The following is a 17,021-nucleotide window of genomic DNA, read 5'->3' on the forward strand; positions in this document are numbered from 1 at the left end:
ATATATATAAAACGTGTATATGTAGGTGTGTGTGTGTGTGTGTGTGTGTGTACACCTCTCTCGCTCTCGCTCTCGCTCTCGCTCCCGCTCCCGCTCTTTCTCTCTCTCTCTCTCTCTCTCTCTCTCTCTCTCTCTCTCTCTCTCTCTCTCTCTCTCTCTCTGTCTCTCTCTCTCTCCCAACCACACCCACCCTATCCTACCTCCCCGTCGTTACACAAGGGATAACTCACTGGAACTTCGTCACACTGCTGGGATTCTGTGCTGAGCTAAACAAAGTCCAGCTCAGCCTCTAGTCCAGATCCGACTTGGGATTGCCCCTGGCCTGAAAGGACCACTACTTGAGTTTTTTTGGTGCACCATGTACAGAGGAAGCCAAAGGAGGCTCCACGCTGAAGGGAAACCCCTACGCTAGGACTCCCTGGTGAGCTGTGGGGAGTTGCCCAGCAGCTGCAAGCATGGACTTACGGGCTCCCAGAGGGCCAGCAATTAGCCAAGACCTGAAGGGGTTCGGGTTGGGGATTCCGGTCACCGGGATCCCGGCCAGCAGCATAATTTTGGCTGTGCAGCAGCAGGACTACTCAGCCAGCGTTTGGCTCCGCAGGAGGGACAAATTGGAACATGTAAGTGCTGGACAAGAAAGCCCATCGTCTAGAATAGCAATCAATGGGGTCGACAGTTTCCTTGTGTGTTTGAACGGGATGCATAATTGACTTTTGGTTTGGGGTTGTTTGCTGGAGGTAATGGGCCACATTATTAGAAAGATTTCTGAATGAAGAAAATTGATTCTTTTTTGCTCTATTTTACGACAGGTTGTGTTGAAGAAGGCTTTGTAAAGTGAATCCAGAAATGTATTTGAGAAAAATTGCTGCAAAAACCTGCAACAACACAAAACTGCATGCCGCTACAAATGAGCACAGGCTGGCGTATCCGTGATAGGGGGAGCTGCGCCGCTGTGGGAGTGGTCACAGCCGACTTCAATTTTGCATTTTTTATTAGCATGAAGGTAAACAGACTTTTCGCTGGCAAAGCTATGTACCGTATTTTCCACACTATTAGGAGCACTTGGAAACTTAAAATTTACTCAAAAAAACTGTGCGCCTTATAATACAGAGCGCCTTATATATGGATCAATTGATGAATTTGTTGATCCATACTGGTTGTACACAGCGCTCTGCCAAAATGTTTCAGTACGTTTTAGTACGGCTAGTAAATTACAAGGTCGCATCGCTTCTCAGCATTACGGCAACCGTGGTCAGGGGGCATCACTGAATAGCTGTTGTACCCGCGAGGCTATTTCATTTCAAAATAGGCTGTTCCGTTAATGTTTTCGAGTACGTTTACTGATCAATATCCAACGTAATCATAAATAAGTAGCACCAATGTGTTAAATCAGTCTTTAGTCGGTTCCAATCACTTTTATGGCAGAGAGTTTGAGAAACGTGATTGTTTACAGGGGGCTGCCACGACACTTTGCTGAGGCTCATGGGAGTTTGCGGGTGGCTAATGCTATAATGATAGCTGCTATACACACGAGGATATTTCATTTCAAAATAGGCTGCTCCGTTAATGTTCCACGTAAATTTACGGATCGATATGGAAGGGAAACATAAGTAAGCATTACCATGGTGTTAGATTGAACTTTAGTCAGTTCCGATCATTTTATAGGAGATAGTTTGAGAAACGCGATTGTTTATAGAGGGCTTATTGGTTATTGGCTATTTGAAGCATACCGCAACCCTAGTCAACCTCAGTTTGTTGCAGTATAGCTTCTATTTTATGCGCTTTTTAATCCGGTGCGCCCTATATATGAAATAATTTCTAAAATGAGGGTGTGCCTTATAATCCAGTGCGCTTTATGGTGCGAAAAATACGGTAATTGTTTTAAGACAAGCATACAAAGCCAGCTGAAAAGAACAGCAGCTCCGCACCGATTGCCCACATATGTACAACAAACATGAAACAGAGGCTGCGTAGTGAATATTTGTTGGTGGAAGGGAGCAGGGGCTCATCCACAACGTTGCCATGATGAATTAGCCTTCTCAGGCGCTCTTCCACAACACAAAATTGCTGGAGAAACACATTTGGCACTGATGGGTCTCCTGACGTGCAGATGTAATATTATGAAATTGCTTGCTCATATTATTGTATAGGTACCAGTACACTCATGCAATTGACCCACAGATGTCTCTGAGTGTCATGTGTGTTCAGTGCAGCCAAATTGTGGGTAACAATATCCATATGGATTCTCAATTACTCGGCTGTTTATTGACACTGTCAGCGGGCTTCCCGCTTGCTAACGACACGCCATTAGCCTTGAAAGACAAGATAAATTCAGTTGCAGTCCGGATCCCACCCCACAAATGAGGAGAATATCAACAGTGTGGGTGAATAACAACATTTGAGAATTTTTAAATTGTAATCAAATTGAGCTTAGCTTCAGTGACGCAGCCAGCCATGTTTGTGGCGAGTTTTGTGGAACGTTATCTTGAAAATGTGAATGATTGCTTATTGACAATAGTAATGTGGTTTAAAAGATAACGATGCGGCACCTAATATTTGTACATACCGTACTAACCGTGTAAAAGTGGCCAAAAATATTGACTCGAGTGCAATTTATGTCGATTTAAGTCCGATAGAGGGCGCCATTGCCCGATGTTACAAATACAACTAGCGTCTATCATTGCAGATATTTTACCCCTCCCCCCGCTTTCTCTCTCTCTCTCTCTCTCTCTCTCTCTCTCTCTCTCTCTCTCGCTCTCTCTCTCTCTAATGATTAAGTTTGCTAAAAGTATCTACATGAACGAACTCTTCGAATCTTCCCCTTCTAGGAGTAAGTGTGGGGGGGAAGAAATAGCATGATCAATGTCAAGATTGACACCTGACATGCTTGTTGAACTGCCATCTGACTTTCAAGGTTTTTTTTTTCTAACAACTATGTTTCCAAACGAAAGGTTCCACTTTGGTATCCAAACAGCTTCATCAATCTCCACCTGGGGGTGCGCAGCTGCAAAAGGAGCTGAAAACATTTGTGCAGCTTCCATTTCACTGCATCTGCAGAGCAATTGGATGTCAATGTGGACGCAGACCAAAAAAGGGTCTCAAATACCACACAGCAGCGTTCACTATCTTTAATGAAGAGCGGAAGGAAACAGGATATCTTCAAGCGTGTGCGCGCACGCGCATATTTGCTGACCCCTATTGAAGAATTGCAAAAAAAAACAGGCTCGATAATGCAAACTATTTCAAATGTTGCACCTGCACCGTTTGGAAGCAAACATGAGTGTATACTACGTGTGTGCGAGGGAAGAGCAGCATCACACACGCGTGCGCGCACACACACACGAGGATACAATGAGATGAGACAAGAGGAAAGCCTGAGCCGGACCTTCTATTTATTCTGCCTTTCCCTCCTACCTTCAGTGTCCATGAGGGAGAAGTGAGAGAAATGTGAGCTTTCTATTACAGTGAGAGGGAGGGAGTGAGGGAGGGTGGGAGGGAGGGATAGATGGAGGACGGGTTGGAGGGAGAGTTAGAAAGAGGTGGACCAACACACGATGCGCAGACCTGAGAAGTGCAAGGGAAGAAGTAGGGAGATGCAGATAAGATTAGATAGACTAGCTAGACAAAATAGAGAGACAAAGTAGATAGACAGAGTGGCTTCCATCAGTTGCGAACAAGGGATGCATCATGAAGGTGAGCTTTTTCAGTTTTAAGTGAACATGTGCTTGTTTGATGCTTGTGCCTGCCTGCCTGGCGTGCAGTGTACGGTATAAATGTTACCTCCAGTCCTGTAGGTGGCAGTAATGCGCATTACTAACTCGTGACCGACCACTATAGTACAAACGAAAGATTATAGATTGGTCACAGATGAACTAACTAATGACGTTACGGAGTTTGGCGGGCCTAATTGGCCGCCACAAGGGCGACTGCTCCGCTCATGGCATCTGTCTGCCAGGATGGACATCATAGCAATGGTGATGAGCAAGGAGGGGAAGAAACATCTCTTGTAATTCTGCTCACACAGACACACACACACACACACACACACATGCACACACAGCCTTTATATTACGCTGTTGTAGACACACACACATTCCACGCACAGATGCGGGAGTTGGCAAAGTGAAGAAACACCTGAAGCAGTGTCCATGGCAACCAGACGACTGGCTCCTGCACCATCCGTAAAATACATCAAGAGCGAGAAAAAAGATAAAAGTCTACAGGGGGCTTGTTTGCAATGAAGTGCTCAATTGGGAAAAAGAGAAAATTTATCTGCAGCATCATAGGGGGTGGGGGGGGGGGGTGCTTCGGTGCCCGAGCATCCTTTCCCAAGCAAGCAATTGTCCACCACGAAAGGAGTGGAGAAAATTGCTTGTCTTGACATATTTCTGGATGCGTCTGCAACGCACATACTAATACTGGTCACAAATCAATTCAAGCAAGGAGGGAATGAGCAACAATTTTACAGTCAACCTCGTAAAAAGATGAGTTTGTATATTTATGTGTGACACGCCTCGTGGCTAGCACATCTGTCTACCTCACAGTTGCTTAGTGGGTCGTACTCTCAAAGCCCCCCAGATTCTGATGTGGAGAACAACTTTCAGCATTTGATTTAAGGCCCACACTTTATTGTTAATAAATTGTGAAAAAGGCTCAGGGGGGGACAAAGACAAAATGAATCTCGTGGTCCTCCTCGGGTGACCGGATGGGTTTACAGTTGGGCTCGGGCCTCATTTCAGTTGACACGGCTCTCATGTCTTCTTAATGGCGCTATCATTGATCTATTGATTTTGTTGGAAGAGAAGCCCGGAGAGATGAACGGGCGAGGAGCGAGGTTGAGACCAGACGATGATGGAGGGGAACGCAAAAATCACATGACTCTTGAAAGCACTGGCCTTTGTAGCCAACAAACAGGATTTGTGCCCACGTTAAACTTGGAGTTGAGCCTTCACTTTGGGGGCGGGGCTATTACTATGTTGCTAGTTTTGATCATGGAGAACCCCACATATTTGCGCTTCAGCATCTGTGAGTTTTTTATTTGCTATCTTCTGTTATTTGTTGGGGCGGCTCGGTGGCGCACTGGGTAGCACGTCCGCCTCACAGTTAGGAGGGTGCGGGTTCGATTCCACCTCCGGCCCTCCCTGTGTGGAGTTTGCATGTTCTCCCCGGGCCCGCGTGGGTTTTCTCCGGGCGCTCCGGTTTCCTCCCACATTCCAAAAACATGCTTGGTAGGCCGATTGAAGACTCCAAATTGTCCCTGAGTGTGAGTGTGAATTGTTGTCTGTCTCTGTGTGCCCTGCGATTGGCTGGCAACCGGTTCAGGGTGTCCCCCGCCTACTGCCCGATGACGGCTGGGATAGGCTCCAGCACGCCCGCGACCCCCGTGGGGACTAAGCGGTTCAGAAAATGGATGGATGGATGGATGGATGTTATTTGTTGAAAAAAAACATTTGCTGTTTTTGTCTTGAGGCTAAAGTATGCCCTTTACAAAAAGATAGCTTTTGGCGCCATCTTGTGGCTGTAGCCTTGTCTAACAGAAAAAAAGTGCCAAGTTTGGGTATTCAATGGTCTGTGACTAATTTGTTCATACCAAGATGGCTACCAATGCGACGCCGACTGCTGTACGGCTGCCATGAAATAGTTGGGCGTTACAAATCAAATATATTTTTATATACAGTATTGTTGGAGACAAAACAACTGCCTGGAAGGGTCTTACCGGTTTGTGCTGGTTGGTTGCCTGGTTGTTGCTGGCATTCAAGGTGATCCAGTACCTACGCTGTTGACCGCTTCATCCGGCACAGTCGCCCCCGCTGTCTACATCAATTTCTCTGGCCAGCCAATCAGTTGTGGGACCGCTGCAAATTGAAATCGTAAATGACACCACAACAAACAAATTGCTCCGACACGCAGCAGCCATGTGAAGTCAATCAGCGAGGTGTTGAGATGTGGCATGTTTTCTTACTGGCCAAATGACTTTGAACAAAGTTGGCCCCGATGCAAAAAGTCCTTGTACAGGTCTGGCCCAAAGCAAATGCCAAGAACTAAGTCAGTGATTTGTGACTTTTATGTGGATGCGGTCACTGTGTCACACTGACGAGACGACAGTTAGATCACATTAGGCAGAGGTGGAAAACGGGCCACGGTCCAGATGCTTCCGGAACTTCATCGTCAGCAGCTTTGTAAACACCGTCTGACTCCTGAGCCCATTGAGCAGCTTTGTAAACATACGGCTGCTTCCTCTCATAAAGCAGCCGTCAGCGAGCTTGAGGAAGGCCACGACGCCCTTCACATCTCGATTGACGTTGAGTGACACGGTCAAATAGAAACACTCGGAACCATCAGTCCGCTTGATACCGGACAACCTGAATCGGCAAATGCGACTTGCATCCAGCCGCAGCTCGATTTTCACGGTATCAGTCGGCTTTGTTTGCACGTTCATCAGCAGAACGCTCGCTCAGCCTCTCGACAGCTGCCGACACGCGACTTGCATTCCCTCGGCGGCCGCTGCAGCAATGGGAGTCTCGAGTGCCCCAAACTAATCGTGCATGCATCTGAATCACAAACCCGATTCAATCGAAGGAACGGGCCAGCCAACAAGAATTAGCTGCATTGAGAAACCATGAATACGCACGCTGCTTGTATTTGTCGTGAGCGTGATCTCATCCAGAGAAAAGAAGATTGAAGATGAGACACTGGCATCAGTTGAGACGTAAAAGTGTAAAGACGGACAAGAGTTCACAAAACGTGACTCAAACGTGACTGTGTTGCCAGCACACACATGCATGCACACACGCACACACACAAATACGTATGTCTCGTCAGCAAAAGACATGCTTGGCAGCATTCTGTGATGTGCTTTTCCTGTCACTCAATATGCACCTTGGGGATTATTTTGCGTTATGCCTTGTGTGTGTGTGTGTGTGTGTGTGTGTGTGTGTGTGTGTGTGTGTGTGTGTGTGTGTGTGTGTGTGTGTGTGTGTGTGTGTGTGTGTGTCTGTGTGTGTGTTACCAGCACGCTTAGCTTAATTTGGCGTGCCAAATTGCAAAGAAGTGTACTTTAACTTTACAGGGGGGGGGTCCCCGTTCATTTGATTGGACGATGCCAAATGAAGGCAAATAATGGAGTGCGTTTTAACAACCCAGGCCAATGCAGCTGTACTTTTTTTTATTTTTTTATTGACAATGGCTTTTTTTTTTCTTTAGTCTCAGCAGAAGTGCATCATGGTTTTTGCCCTGCTGTGCTGCTTCGCCGTGCTGGTGGCGCTTATCTTCTCGGCCGTGGACGTTTGGGGTGAGGACGAGGACGGCATCACGGAGGAGAACTGTAGCCGGGACTGCAGGTGGGAGGCACATGGATGCGCCTTTGCCCTCAAACTTTTAGAGTGACATCACTCTGGCGTTTGAAAGGCGGGATTCAACTAATATGGTACCTTTGCAAGGTGCGATGTTTTAATGAGGCCAAAACAATGATATCACTTTTCCCACCCTTTTGATTTTGCTCCATAGGCAACATTTCTGCTCTGAAGTACAATAGTCATCCAGAGGAATAACATTCTGAGGAAGAGTCAGCATCTTTGCAGCTGATTTTGTCAATTAGCGCTCATGGCGTTTGACCTTTGGACGCGTCCCAAAATGGCGGCGAGTTCGGCTTGTGCCAGGAAATTCAAATTGAGAGCTGGCGAGTGCTGTGCCAGTAAATGAAACACACCCGGGCCGACGTGCCCTTCAGCCTGACGGGTACAATGTGTGCTTGGACGTCTTTGATATTTTTGACGCAGTCCTCCAGAGGGGGTCTGCCAGAGTCCAATTCAATTATTTTGTCCTGGTCAAATCCATTTGGAAGAAATGCTTCAATCTAGCGCTGGTGTGGTTTTGTAGTCACGTTTGCCGCTTCTTCCGTCATCACATCTGCAGCGGATGCAAGCACATTAGACTTCCAGACACACGAAAATCTATGACGGTGTGTAATCGCGTTTCCTGGCGGAAGCTAGCAAAGATATGCTGATGTTCCTCATTAAGCCAAGCCAATTTGTCAGGTAATCGTTTTGGCTGAAAACGGCTCACGTTTTCATTGGTCTCATTGGAGAAAAAAATCACCTCGGATTAGTTTGCATTTGCCATCACAATGTCTTCCTCAGAGTTGTTCTAGTGGAGAACATTCCCGAAGACGTCGCCTTCTCCAACAGCAGCGTGTGCCACCTCTCGCTTTCTGCGGGACTTTTGGGCCTGCTGGATCAAGCCATCCGCGTGGTGGAGATCGTTTCCCCGCTGTGGCTGCTCAACTCATCTGAATACGAGTCCAGCTTCCAGCCTACAGCAAGACAGGTACAAAGCACAATGTGCTCAAACTCCTCCCTCATTTGCCATTCTGTTCAAATTCCAATTGCCAATGAAATGAGTTTGCTGCCACAATGTTGAGTTATTATTTTGACTGCATTAAATGAGCCACTCATTACAGGCTTGCGATCTGACAATATGTTATTGGTGTGGCTCCAAAGGTTCTGACACACACACACGCACACACATACATACGCACACACACACATACGTATATCCAGTGCAGTATATCAGACTCTGGACTAATAACATCTAAAGGCTGTTCATTAGAACGTAATGGCTCCCCCTCGGAGGCTTCAGAACAAGAAAAGCCTTTTAGCCTGTAGCAACACAGCTGCACGGACGTGTGTATGTGTGCGAGCACGTGTGTGTTCGCTGTATGTCTGCGAGCATCAGCAATAATTTTGCTGATTAATGAGCTGCATTAACAAAGTGTTAGGTATGCAAAAAGTGTGGTCAGATGAAGCAGGGTGCCTACGGATGTGTTTTGGGCATGTCTGTCTGACAGGGCAGAGTCCTGCTGGCCAGGCTGCAGGCGCTGAAGTCCAAGAAAGTCCAGCTCAAGGTCTCAAGCGGGATCATGGACTCGGCGGAGCTCAAAACGCTCGTCGGATACGGTCAGCATTCCAGTTGTCACGGTGTGGCCGTCCTGGCGCCGACGTTCCGGCCGGCATACGTATTGAGTAATAGCCCGGCGACTCACAAACTCACTTAGCGTAACAAGAAGCCCTTTGGTGACTGGCCAAAAAGTTGCGGCGCCGTTTTTCTGACTGGTTGCACGTGCGTTTGCAGGCGCCGAGGTGCATCACGTGAACACGACGGCGCTGAGCAAAGGTCAGCTCCACTCTTCCTTCTGGGTGGTGGACAGCAGACACTTGTACATTGGCAGCGGCAGCATGGACTGGAGATCCCTGGCCACAGTATGGAACTCAAAGTGTTTTCCTCTTTGCCGAACAAGCTCGGATTGCGTGTGCTTGTGCTCACCAGAGGAAGGAGCTGGGCGTGTTGGTGTACAACTGCAGCTGTCTGGCTCTAGACCTTCACAGGGTGTTCAACGTCTACTGGGGGCTCCAGTACAAGGAGTTTGTCCCCTCCTTCTGGTCCAAACGCCTCTTCGCCATCTTCAACAAGGATTCGCCTCTGGAGCTCACCCTGAACAGCACCGAGGCCCGAGCGTACATCTCTGTAAGTTACAGTTAGCAGTTGAGGATGAGGGAAGGGCCTAGCACGAAGGGATTCCTGGAGAGGAAGCCATGATGTCATCCTTCATTTCGCTGCTGCCCTCCCCACAGACTTCCCCGGATGTTTTCATCCCCAAAGACCGAAGCAGTGACCTGGAAGCCATTTCCTGGGTCATCAAGGATGCCCGTCGCTTTGTCTACATCTCAGTCACAGACTACTTGCCGCTGCTCAACAGCAGTGCTTACAGGTCAGCTCAGTCACCTCGGCCGCTCCTTGGTCCTCATCCAGTCCCGTAGATCAGTAGGCGTCCCTCTATCGATGTCCGTCTTATGTCCAAGGTACTGGTCTCGTATTGACGGCTTTCTCCGGGAGGCTCTGATCCTGAGGAGGCTACGCGTGCGTCTGCTGATAAGTTGCTGGGAAAACACTCATCCGCTGACGTTCAACTTTGTCTGGTCCCTGAGGAGTCTGTGCATGGAGCAAGACAACTGCTCACTCCAAGCTGTGAGTCCAAACTCAGATGGACTCGAACCATATGCATTGGGAAGGTCCCTTTATAAAGTGTGTGTGTGTGTGTGTGTGTGTGTGTGTGTGTGTGTGTGTGTGTGTGTGTGTGTGTGTGTGTGTGTGTGTGTGTGTGCGCGTGTGTAGAAGTTCTTCAACCCCAGAGTGCAGAGGGATGGCAGTCTTGGAGGGATAAACCACAACAGGTTCATGGTGACCGACAGAGCCATTTATTTAGGTAGGTGCATCGGCTAGTTCACTTGTTTGTACAGTCAAACCTCGGTTTTCGAACCTCCCGGTTCTCGAACAAATCGGAATTCGAATGAAAAATTCGAGATTTTTTGCTTCGGTTGTCGAACAAAATTTCGGAGGTCAAACTTTGCGAGATGAGCCGAGAGGACCCGAGAAAACCTGACCGCGCGACCCTGATGCCGACTCACTCCGTTCGTTGTTATTGTATTTTCGTTACTTTAAGGATTGTATCAACCCCTAATCATGCCTCCAAAGAAAGCAAGTGGGAGCAGTAAAGCCATCCTAAAACACAAAGACGCTCTTAAAGCAATGCGACAGTGAGCGCTCGGCGCGCTGCGGTTGCGCGATCGGACCGAATGAAGCTCCCTGCGCACTGAGGTCCACTTAAATTTTGGAAAATACATCAGGACTTTAAAAATATTTTCTAAATCTCAGCGACGGCTCTGTCACAATAATGCGACCAGCTCGGTGCAGTTACGCGGTCGGCGGCGCGCTACGGTTGCGCGTTTGGCGGTGCCCGGCAGTTGCGCGATCGGACAAAAAATGCGCAAATGAAAAAATGCTTAATTTTTTTTTTTTTTGTCTTGGAACAGATTAAAATTGTATCCATTATTTGTAATGGGAAACATAGATTCGGGAATTCGAATGATTTGCTTCTCGAACCGCCTTCTAGAACGGATTGTGGTCGGAAACAGAGGTTTGACTGTACTTGATTTTGACATAGGCATAACAAAGCTGTGCTTGGTGTGCACATTGTCGTCGAAAAGTTCAAGCATGAGAACCAAAATTCTGGCATCATTAAATCAGAAGTAGTTTGGAAGAAAATAAAATAGCAAATAGTCTTGGCACAGATAGCGAAAGCGAGGCCAGAGGCAAAAATACTTGTTTCTCTCCTGAAAGGTAATCTGGACTGGGTGGGCAACGAGTTCACCTACAACGCGGGCGTGGGACTGGTCATCAGTCAGCCCCGGGGTGTCGAGGAGGGCAAGAACTCTACTGTGGTGGATCAGCTCCGAGCCGCCTTTGAGAGGGACTGGTTTTCCAGCTACGCCCGCTCCCTTCAGGCCAATAAGATCCCTGTCTGCACCAAGTGGCAGATGGACAGAGCAGGAACGGTCAAAGAAAGTTGGCCGAATGGCGGGCCGGTGCCCATCAGGGTGGGTCGGCGTGATACCGTGAGAACTGATCCCAACGATAACGAACCTCACAGCAAAGCTAAGCGCCACGATGCAGTCCAGAGCGAAACCGACCCCGGAGAGCAGAAAATCGCTGGTCTTGAACATTTACAGGCACAGATCAGAAGGACCGTATGGGACCACCTTAAGGAAGCCGACAATCGGTCAGCCGAGAGCAGGGAGATCCCAAATGGATCCCTGTGAAAAACAAACGATGCACTGGAATCTTTTGTAGCCTTTTTGTAGAGCACGTTCAGGCTAAGCGTAGCTCAATTGTAGTGAAGTATAGCTGGCAAGCTAATTGGATGAAATCAGGGAGGAGCGTCAGTGCAACTTCCGGTTCAGAATTTTGGCTCCAATTCTGCCTTGCAACGTTTCACCGCATCCCCCCCAAAAAGTGCAACAGGCAGTTGACTTTGATTTTGCAAAGCAATGCAAATGTGTGTGTGCCTACACAAGGAAAGCAAGGACTGGTGATGACGTGTTGCTCATGTAGCTTTACAGTAAGTGGCCGATATTGAAATATAAAATATAATATTATATTTAAATGTTCTGAAAAGTCCAAATGAATCATTCTTTAAACAATTTGCCATTTTTGGGTGGCCTCATCATGCCAAAAACATAGCAACTTTGGCAAGCGTACATTCTGATGAAAGTAAATGTCAGCCTCTTGGGTCCCCAACAACACCCCACAGCGCTATCTAGTGGTCACTATGATAAACGCAGAACGTCATTCTCTTTAAACGAGGAGGTAACAAAGTCCATAGATGATTATAAGCGATCACGATTTCAAGGGACAATTTTTTTTCCTCCGCAATGTTGATTTCCGTTGATTAAGAAGAAATGTCTCAATTCTAAAGGACATTAAAATCATGGCGAGCTGGTCTGTTTTACAGTAACTTCACATAAACATGGGTTAAAATATATCAATGGGAATGAGGCAGAGAGGAACAAGGTGTGCTCATGACTGTGTTTTGCAGTTTTTCAGTTTGAGATGTGAATGTTTAGCTTTGAAAATATTGCCTACCTTGAAATGTTTTTCAGCATGATTGCTGCTGCCTTGCATGTCCTGCCTTCACTTGTGCACTGAGGAATGCCTATTTATTTAAATACCTTTGATTGTGCACACATTCACTGTATTATATGGTTGATTGCTGCATTTGATAAAGAAAATATATTCTCCTTGTTTTGGTGTCCTGTTTGCATCAGCTGTGTGCATTGCAGAATTCTTTAATAGTCTCATTATTTTCGACGCCAATGGATTGTACTAGAATGAAGTTACAATGCTATCAAGGCTAAGCCCGTTTTGTGCTCGTTCCCATCTTGCTTTATATTTACACAACAATTAACATTTTTACCCCCCCAGGGTAAACCTGTTTTCCAGGAGCTGTACAACTTTATGCCATCATAATTGCCAGGCGTCCCACAAGGTGTGCAGTGAAGCTGTCACTGAAACAGTCAACGTGATTCCGATGTCTGAAACGTGCCATTTGCTACCTCTCAAAGAGAATCACGAGTTCACAGTGTTCGGTGTGCGGGAACATGTCCACAGGCAAGGCCAGACTTGGCGAAAACGCGTCTCCTGTCAGTTTCCTTTCTGGGTCAGGTGCGCAACAAAGCTCCGTGAAGTTCCTCATGGCCTGCCCGTCCGGCTTGCAGGACACGTAGACCAGACGACGGATGGCAGGCTGGTTGCGCAAGGCCCGGATCACTCGATGATGGAGACCGGCGCGGGCGGGGTTTACCACGGCCGCGAGGCGCCCGTCCTCTGACGCCAACTGGGACACGAGGCCAGGGAGGACGACCTCTGCCTTTCCGGCGATAAACTCGCACTTGTCAAGCTTATTGAGGGCAGCGTTGTGTCTGGCATCTTCCACCGCCTGCTCTATGAGCTCCACTCCAATGAGTCGCCGTACTCTGGGGGATGCAGTTATGCCCATGGCGCCAGTACCGCAGCACACGTCGAGGAGAGTCCCGTATGTGTCCTCAGTGCTGGGGGCGCACAAGTCTCGTACCGCGCTGTACAGCACTGTAGCGGCGCTATGGTTTACCTGGAAGAATGCGTCTGGGGAGATGCGGAAGCTGAAGTCCAGCATCTGTCAGGGACAATCAAGAACAGATGGGTGTAGCTACTACGACCTTTTGTGAAAGGTTACCCAAATGGGTCTAATCCAGCCCAGGGCGATAGAGGGGATCACATTCAGTAAATTAACTACGGTATTTTTTGCACTATCAGGCACACTGTATTACAAGGCGCACCTCTATTGATTTTTTTTATTTTAGAAATTATTTCATACATAGGGCGCACCGTATTAAAAGGCACATATAATAGAAGCTACTGCATCAAACTAGGGTTGACCTGGGTTGCAGTATGCATCCACTAGATGGTGCTGTGCTAAAGGGGATGTCAACCCAGTCAATGAGGTATGAAAGTGATACGGTTTGGCTTTTTACTTGGTTCAGCAACACCACTCATTTTTGCTGGTCATAAACTTTCTTTAGTTCAAAAGAAAAAAGCGAGTGCGTGCGTTGATGCGTAATTAGCTTCTTAGCTTTGGTGTCTATGTGCTGTGGGGGGGGGGGACGGTTCACTATGACTGCCTCTTGATAAGCGTATGTGTATGTCAATCAAGCTCATAGAAAAAATGTTTTTTTTTCAAATGTCATGCGATCGACCAGTAGTAGCTTACTTCGGTGACGCCCCTGACCGCGGTTGCCGTAATGCTGAAAACGATGCAACCTTGTAATTTACTTGTCATACTAAAACATACTGAAACCTTTTGGCAGAGCGCTGTGTACAACAAGTATGGATCAAAAAATTCATCAATTAATCCATATATAACGCACTCTGCATTATAAGGCGCACTCTGGTTTTTTGAGTAAATTTTACGTTTTTAAGTGCGCCTTACAGTGCAGAAAATGCGGTAACGCTTGTAACTAATTTGTCCACTAGAGGGTGCACTGAAGATCATCTAAACCAGGGGTCACCAACCTTTCTTAAACCGAGAGCTACTTCCTGGGTACTGATTAAGGCAAAGGGCTACCAGTTTGACACAGACTTCTGAAATAGCCAATTTGCTCAATTTGGCTTTCACTATGTGTTATTATTGTCATTTCCAGTTCACATGTAAGTGTGATTTTAACAAGAATAGCAAAAATACAGTCAAACCTTGGTTTTTGACCACAATCCGTTCCAGAAGGCGGTTCGAGAAGCGAATCGCTCGAATTCCGAATCTATTTTACCATTACAAATAATGGAAAAAAATTTAATCCGTTTCAAGATAAAAAAAAAAAAACGCCTTTTTAAAGCATTTTTTCATTTGCGCATATTTGTACGATCGCGCAACTGCAGCGCACCGCCGAACGCGCAACCGTAGCGTGTCGCCCACCGCGCAACTGCACCGCGCTGATCGTATTATTGTGACAGAGCCCTCACTGAAATTTAGAAAATATTTTTAAAGTCTTGATGTACTTTCCAAAATTTATGTGGACCTAAGTGTGCTGGGAGCTTAATTTTGTCCGATCGCGCAACCGTAGCGCGTCGCCGACCGCGCAACTGCACCGCGCTGGTCGCATTATTGTGACAGAGACGTCGCTAAAATTTAGAAAGTATTTTTAAAGTCCTGATGTACTTTCCAAATTTTAAGTGGACCTCAGTGCGCAGGAAGCTTCATTTGGTCCAATCGCGCAACCGTAGGGCACCGGACGCTCACTGTCGCATTGCTTTAAGAGCGTCTTTGTGTTTTAGGATGGCTTTACTGCTCCCACTTGCTTTCTTTGCAGGAATGATTAGGGGTTAATTCAATCCTCAAAGTAACGAAAATACAATAACAACGGAGTCAGTCGGCATCCGGGCCACGCAGTCAGGTTTTCTCGGGTCCTCCCGGCTCAACTCGTGAGGTTCGACCTCCGAATTTTGTTCGACAACCGAAGCAAAAAATGTTTCATTCGAATTCCGATTTGTTCGAGAACCGGGACGTTCGAAAACCGAGGTTTGACTGTAAAATAAATAGATGCAGCTCACTGACAAGTGCCGCTATTTGAGCTAATTTTAGAACAGTCCTGCGGGCGACTCATGCGGTCCTCACGGGCGACCTGGTGCCCGCAGGCAACGTGTTGGTACCCCTGATCTAAACCATCTTATACCCGACTACAGCATGAGAGACGCTCAGGCGTTTGAAGAGCAATACTGTCACTTTGTGGTGGTTTGTAGTTTCTGCTGGCAAAGAATAGTGGCTCATACCTGTCAAAAACTACCTAATACCAAATCTCTTGAAACTCCAACTTCTAGTCCACTTTTTGGGCCTATTTTTTTTTAATTCAACCATAGATGTTCTGCTGTACGTGGTTCATGATTTATTTGAACATGCAGAATTGATTTGATTAGCTAAAATCTATTAAATGAATCCAGCAGCAGTGCAATTGATTCAACTGGTTTGCTGTCAAGCAATATAACATGAAATTCAAATGTAAATCATGTAATTGGTATTCAAAGTATTAAGGGACCCAAAAAGTTATTTTACTCTTCACATATGATTAAATATAATAGGCAGATTACTCAGTTATTCGATTTTTTCCTTCTGTTGTTTGTTTACATTTTCAGCACTTGTGTTCATTACCTGCTCATAAATGTGTGTCTGGCCAAACAAGAGCTGGTAGGGCGAATCCTCATGTGTGCAACGTGTCATGGCGCTCTCCTGGAAGTAAAGTGAGTCCAGTTCACAAGCCGACCCGGCACCGCATGCAAAGAACTCCGCCAATTCTTCCTTTTGGGCCACAACCTCATCCCGGGTGAGACCCTGTGGGTGGAAATACACGACGGCCATAGTGTGGCCTGCTGCGTTAGTCCTCACCGTGACCTCTCTCCAGTGGCCGCCCTCGTGGAACAGGAGGCAAGGTTCCAGGGATGAGCGGCGGATGAATTCCTGGTAGCATCTGGCCACCTGTTTGTGCTTCTCCGGCATGTTTGGCAGGTGGTCTCCATTGACGCACACAATGTTCCTGTCCTTCCATTTGCCCACATAAAACCCAACTGTCTTGGGGTTACCGTCCACTCCTCTGTTGATAGAGAATGTTGACTTGTTTCGGTAACCGTCCCTAACTGGAGACGGCAGGATAGGCAGGACAGGGAATGGGATCTTTCCTCCACCACAGAGCTGCTCCAGTACCTTCTCCTGGTGTTTTTGCTTGACTTCAAGTTGCTCATCATAAGTGAGTCTCCACAGGGGGGTGACCACAGAGGCCAGCCTGTCTTCCCAGGACAGATCAGCCTGGGTGGGCCTCTTGTGACGGTTCTTCACTGGTCGGAACGTTGCCTGGACAACAGCTATAGTGTCTTTAGATGAATAGAACAGACAGGTCGCCCACCAAGGACGCACGATAGTCCGTCTAATAAGAATGAATGACCTCCAGTAAGCCATCTCGTCTCGCAGGATGCCACAGTGGTTCGAAATGCTAACACATAATTAACGCCATTAAAACGCGAATGCACTTTTCTTTCCTTCCTCTTTCTTTCGTGGCGGTTGCACACCACTTTTTAATGCGATTCTGCCACTTGTAAAGGTCCCTCAA

The 17,021-nt window shown here is 47.1% G+C and overlaps 2 protein-coding genes across 4 annotated transcripts; one reads left to right on the plus strand and one right to left on the minus strand.

The window, feature by feature from the left end:
• Nucleotides 1-212: 212 nt before the first annotated feature.
• Nucleotides 213-12,636, plus strand: LOC125978104 (inactive phospholipase D5). Of its 2 annotated transcripts, none has more exons than XM_049735151.2 (10): nt 213-620; nt 7,204-7,340; nt 8,139-8,325; nt 8,846-8,954; nt 9,130-9,257; nt 9,325-9,522; nt 9,630-9,766; nt 9,858-10,023; nt 10,171-10,261; nt 11,176-12,636. In XM_049735151.2, the coding sequence occupies exons 1-10, from the start codon at nt 456-458 to the stop codon at nt 11,652-11,654; spliced, it is 1,797 nt and encodes a 598-aa protein (XP_049591108.1). In that variant the 5' UTR covers nt 213-455; the 3' UTR covers nt 11,655-12,636. The 2 variants fall into 2 exon arrangements, with proteins under 2 accessions (XP_049591108.1, XP_049591110.1); XM_049735153.2 differs by lacking the exon at nt 213-620 and adding an exon at nt 3,510-3,693.
• Nucleotides 11,174-16,870, minus strand: trmt2b (tRNA methyltransferase 2 homolog B). 2 transcript variants are annotated; one of them, XM_049735175.2, is made up of 3 exons: nt 16,304-16,870; nt 16,070-16,147; nt 11,174-13,546 (listed from the first exon to the last, which is right to left on the minus strand). In XM_049735175.2, the coding sequence occupies exons 1-3, from the start codon at nt 16,868-16,870 to the stop codon at nt 12,944-12,946; spliced, it is 1,248 nt and encodes a 415-aa protein (XP_049591132.1). In that variant the 3' UTR covers nt 11,174-12,943. The 2 variants fall into 2 exon arrangements, with proteins under 2 accessions (XP_049591132.1, XP_049591131.1); XM_049735174.2 differs by having other exon boundaries at nt 16,070-16,870.
• Nucleotides 16,871-17,021: the final 151 nt, after the last annotated feature.

This window comes from Syngnathus scovelli, chromosome 12 (assembly GCF_024217435.2).
Source record: "Syngnathus scovelli strain Florida chromosome 12, RoL_Ssco_1.2, whole genome shotgun sequence".
NCBI classification, from domain to species: Eukaryota; Metazoa; Chordata; class Actinopteri; order Syngnathiformes; family Syngnathidae; genus Syngnathus; species Syngnathus scovelli.

What these genes read in the sequence shown, in the direction of transcription:
- LOC125978104 (XM_049735151.2), top strand. Translation starts at nt 456, where the DNA reads ATGGACTTACGGGCTCCCAGAGGGCCAGCAATTAGCCAAGACCTGAAG. An exon ending in ACTGGAGATCCCTGGCCACA is followed by an intron (nt 9,258 to 9,324) that starts GTATGGAACTCA and finishes TGTGCTCACCAG; the next exon opens with AGGAAGGAGCTGGGCGTGTT. An exon ending in CGACAGAGCCATTTATTTAG is followed by an intron (nt 10,262 to 11,175) that starts GTAGGTGCATCG and finishes CTCTCCTGAAAG; the next exon opens with GTAATCTGGACTGGGTGGGC.
- trmt2b (XM_049735174.2), bottom strand. Translation starts at nt 16,870, where the DNA reads ATGGCTTACTGGAGGTCATTCATTCTTATTAGACGGACTATCGTGCGT. An exon ending in AGACACACATTTATGAGCAG is followed by an intron (nt 13,547 to 16,069) that starts GTAATGAACACA and finishes TGTCCCTGACAG; the next exon opens with ATGCTGGACTTCAGCTTCCG.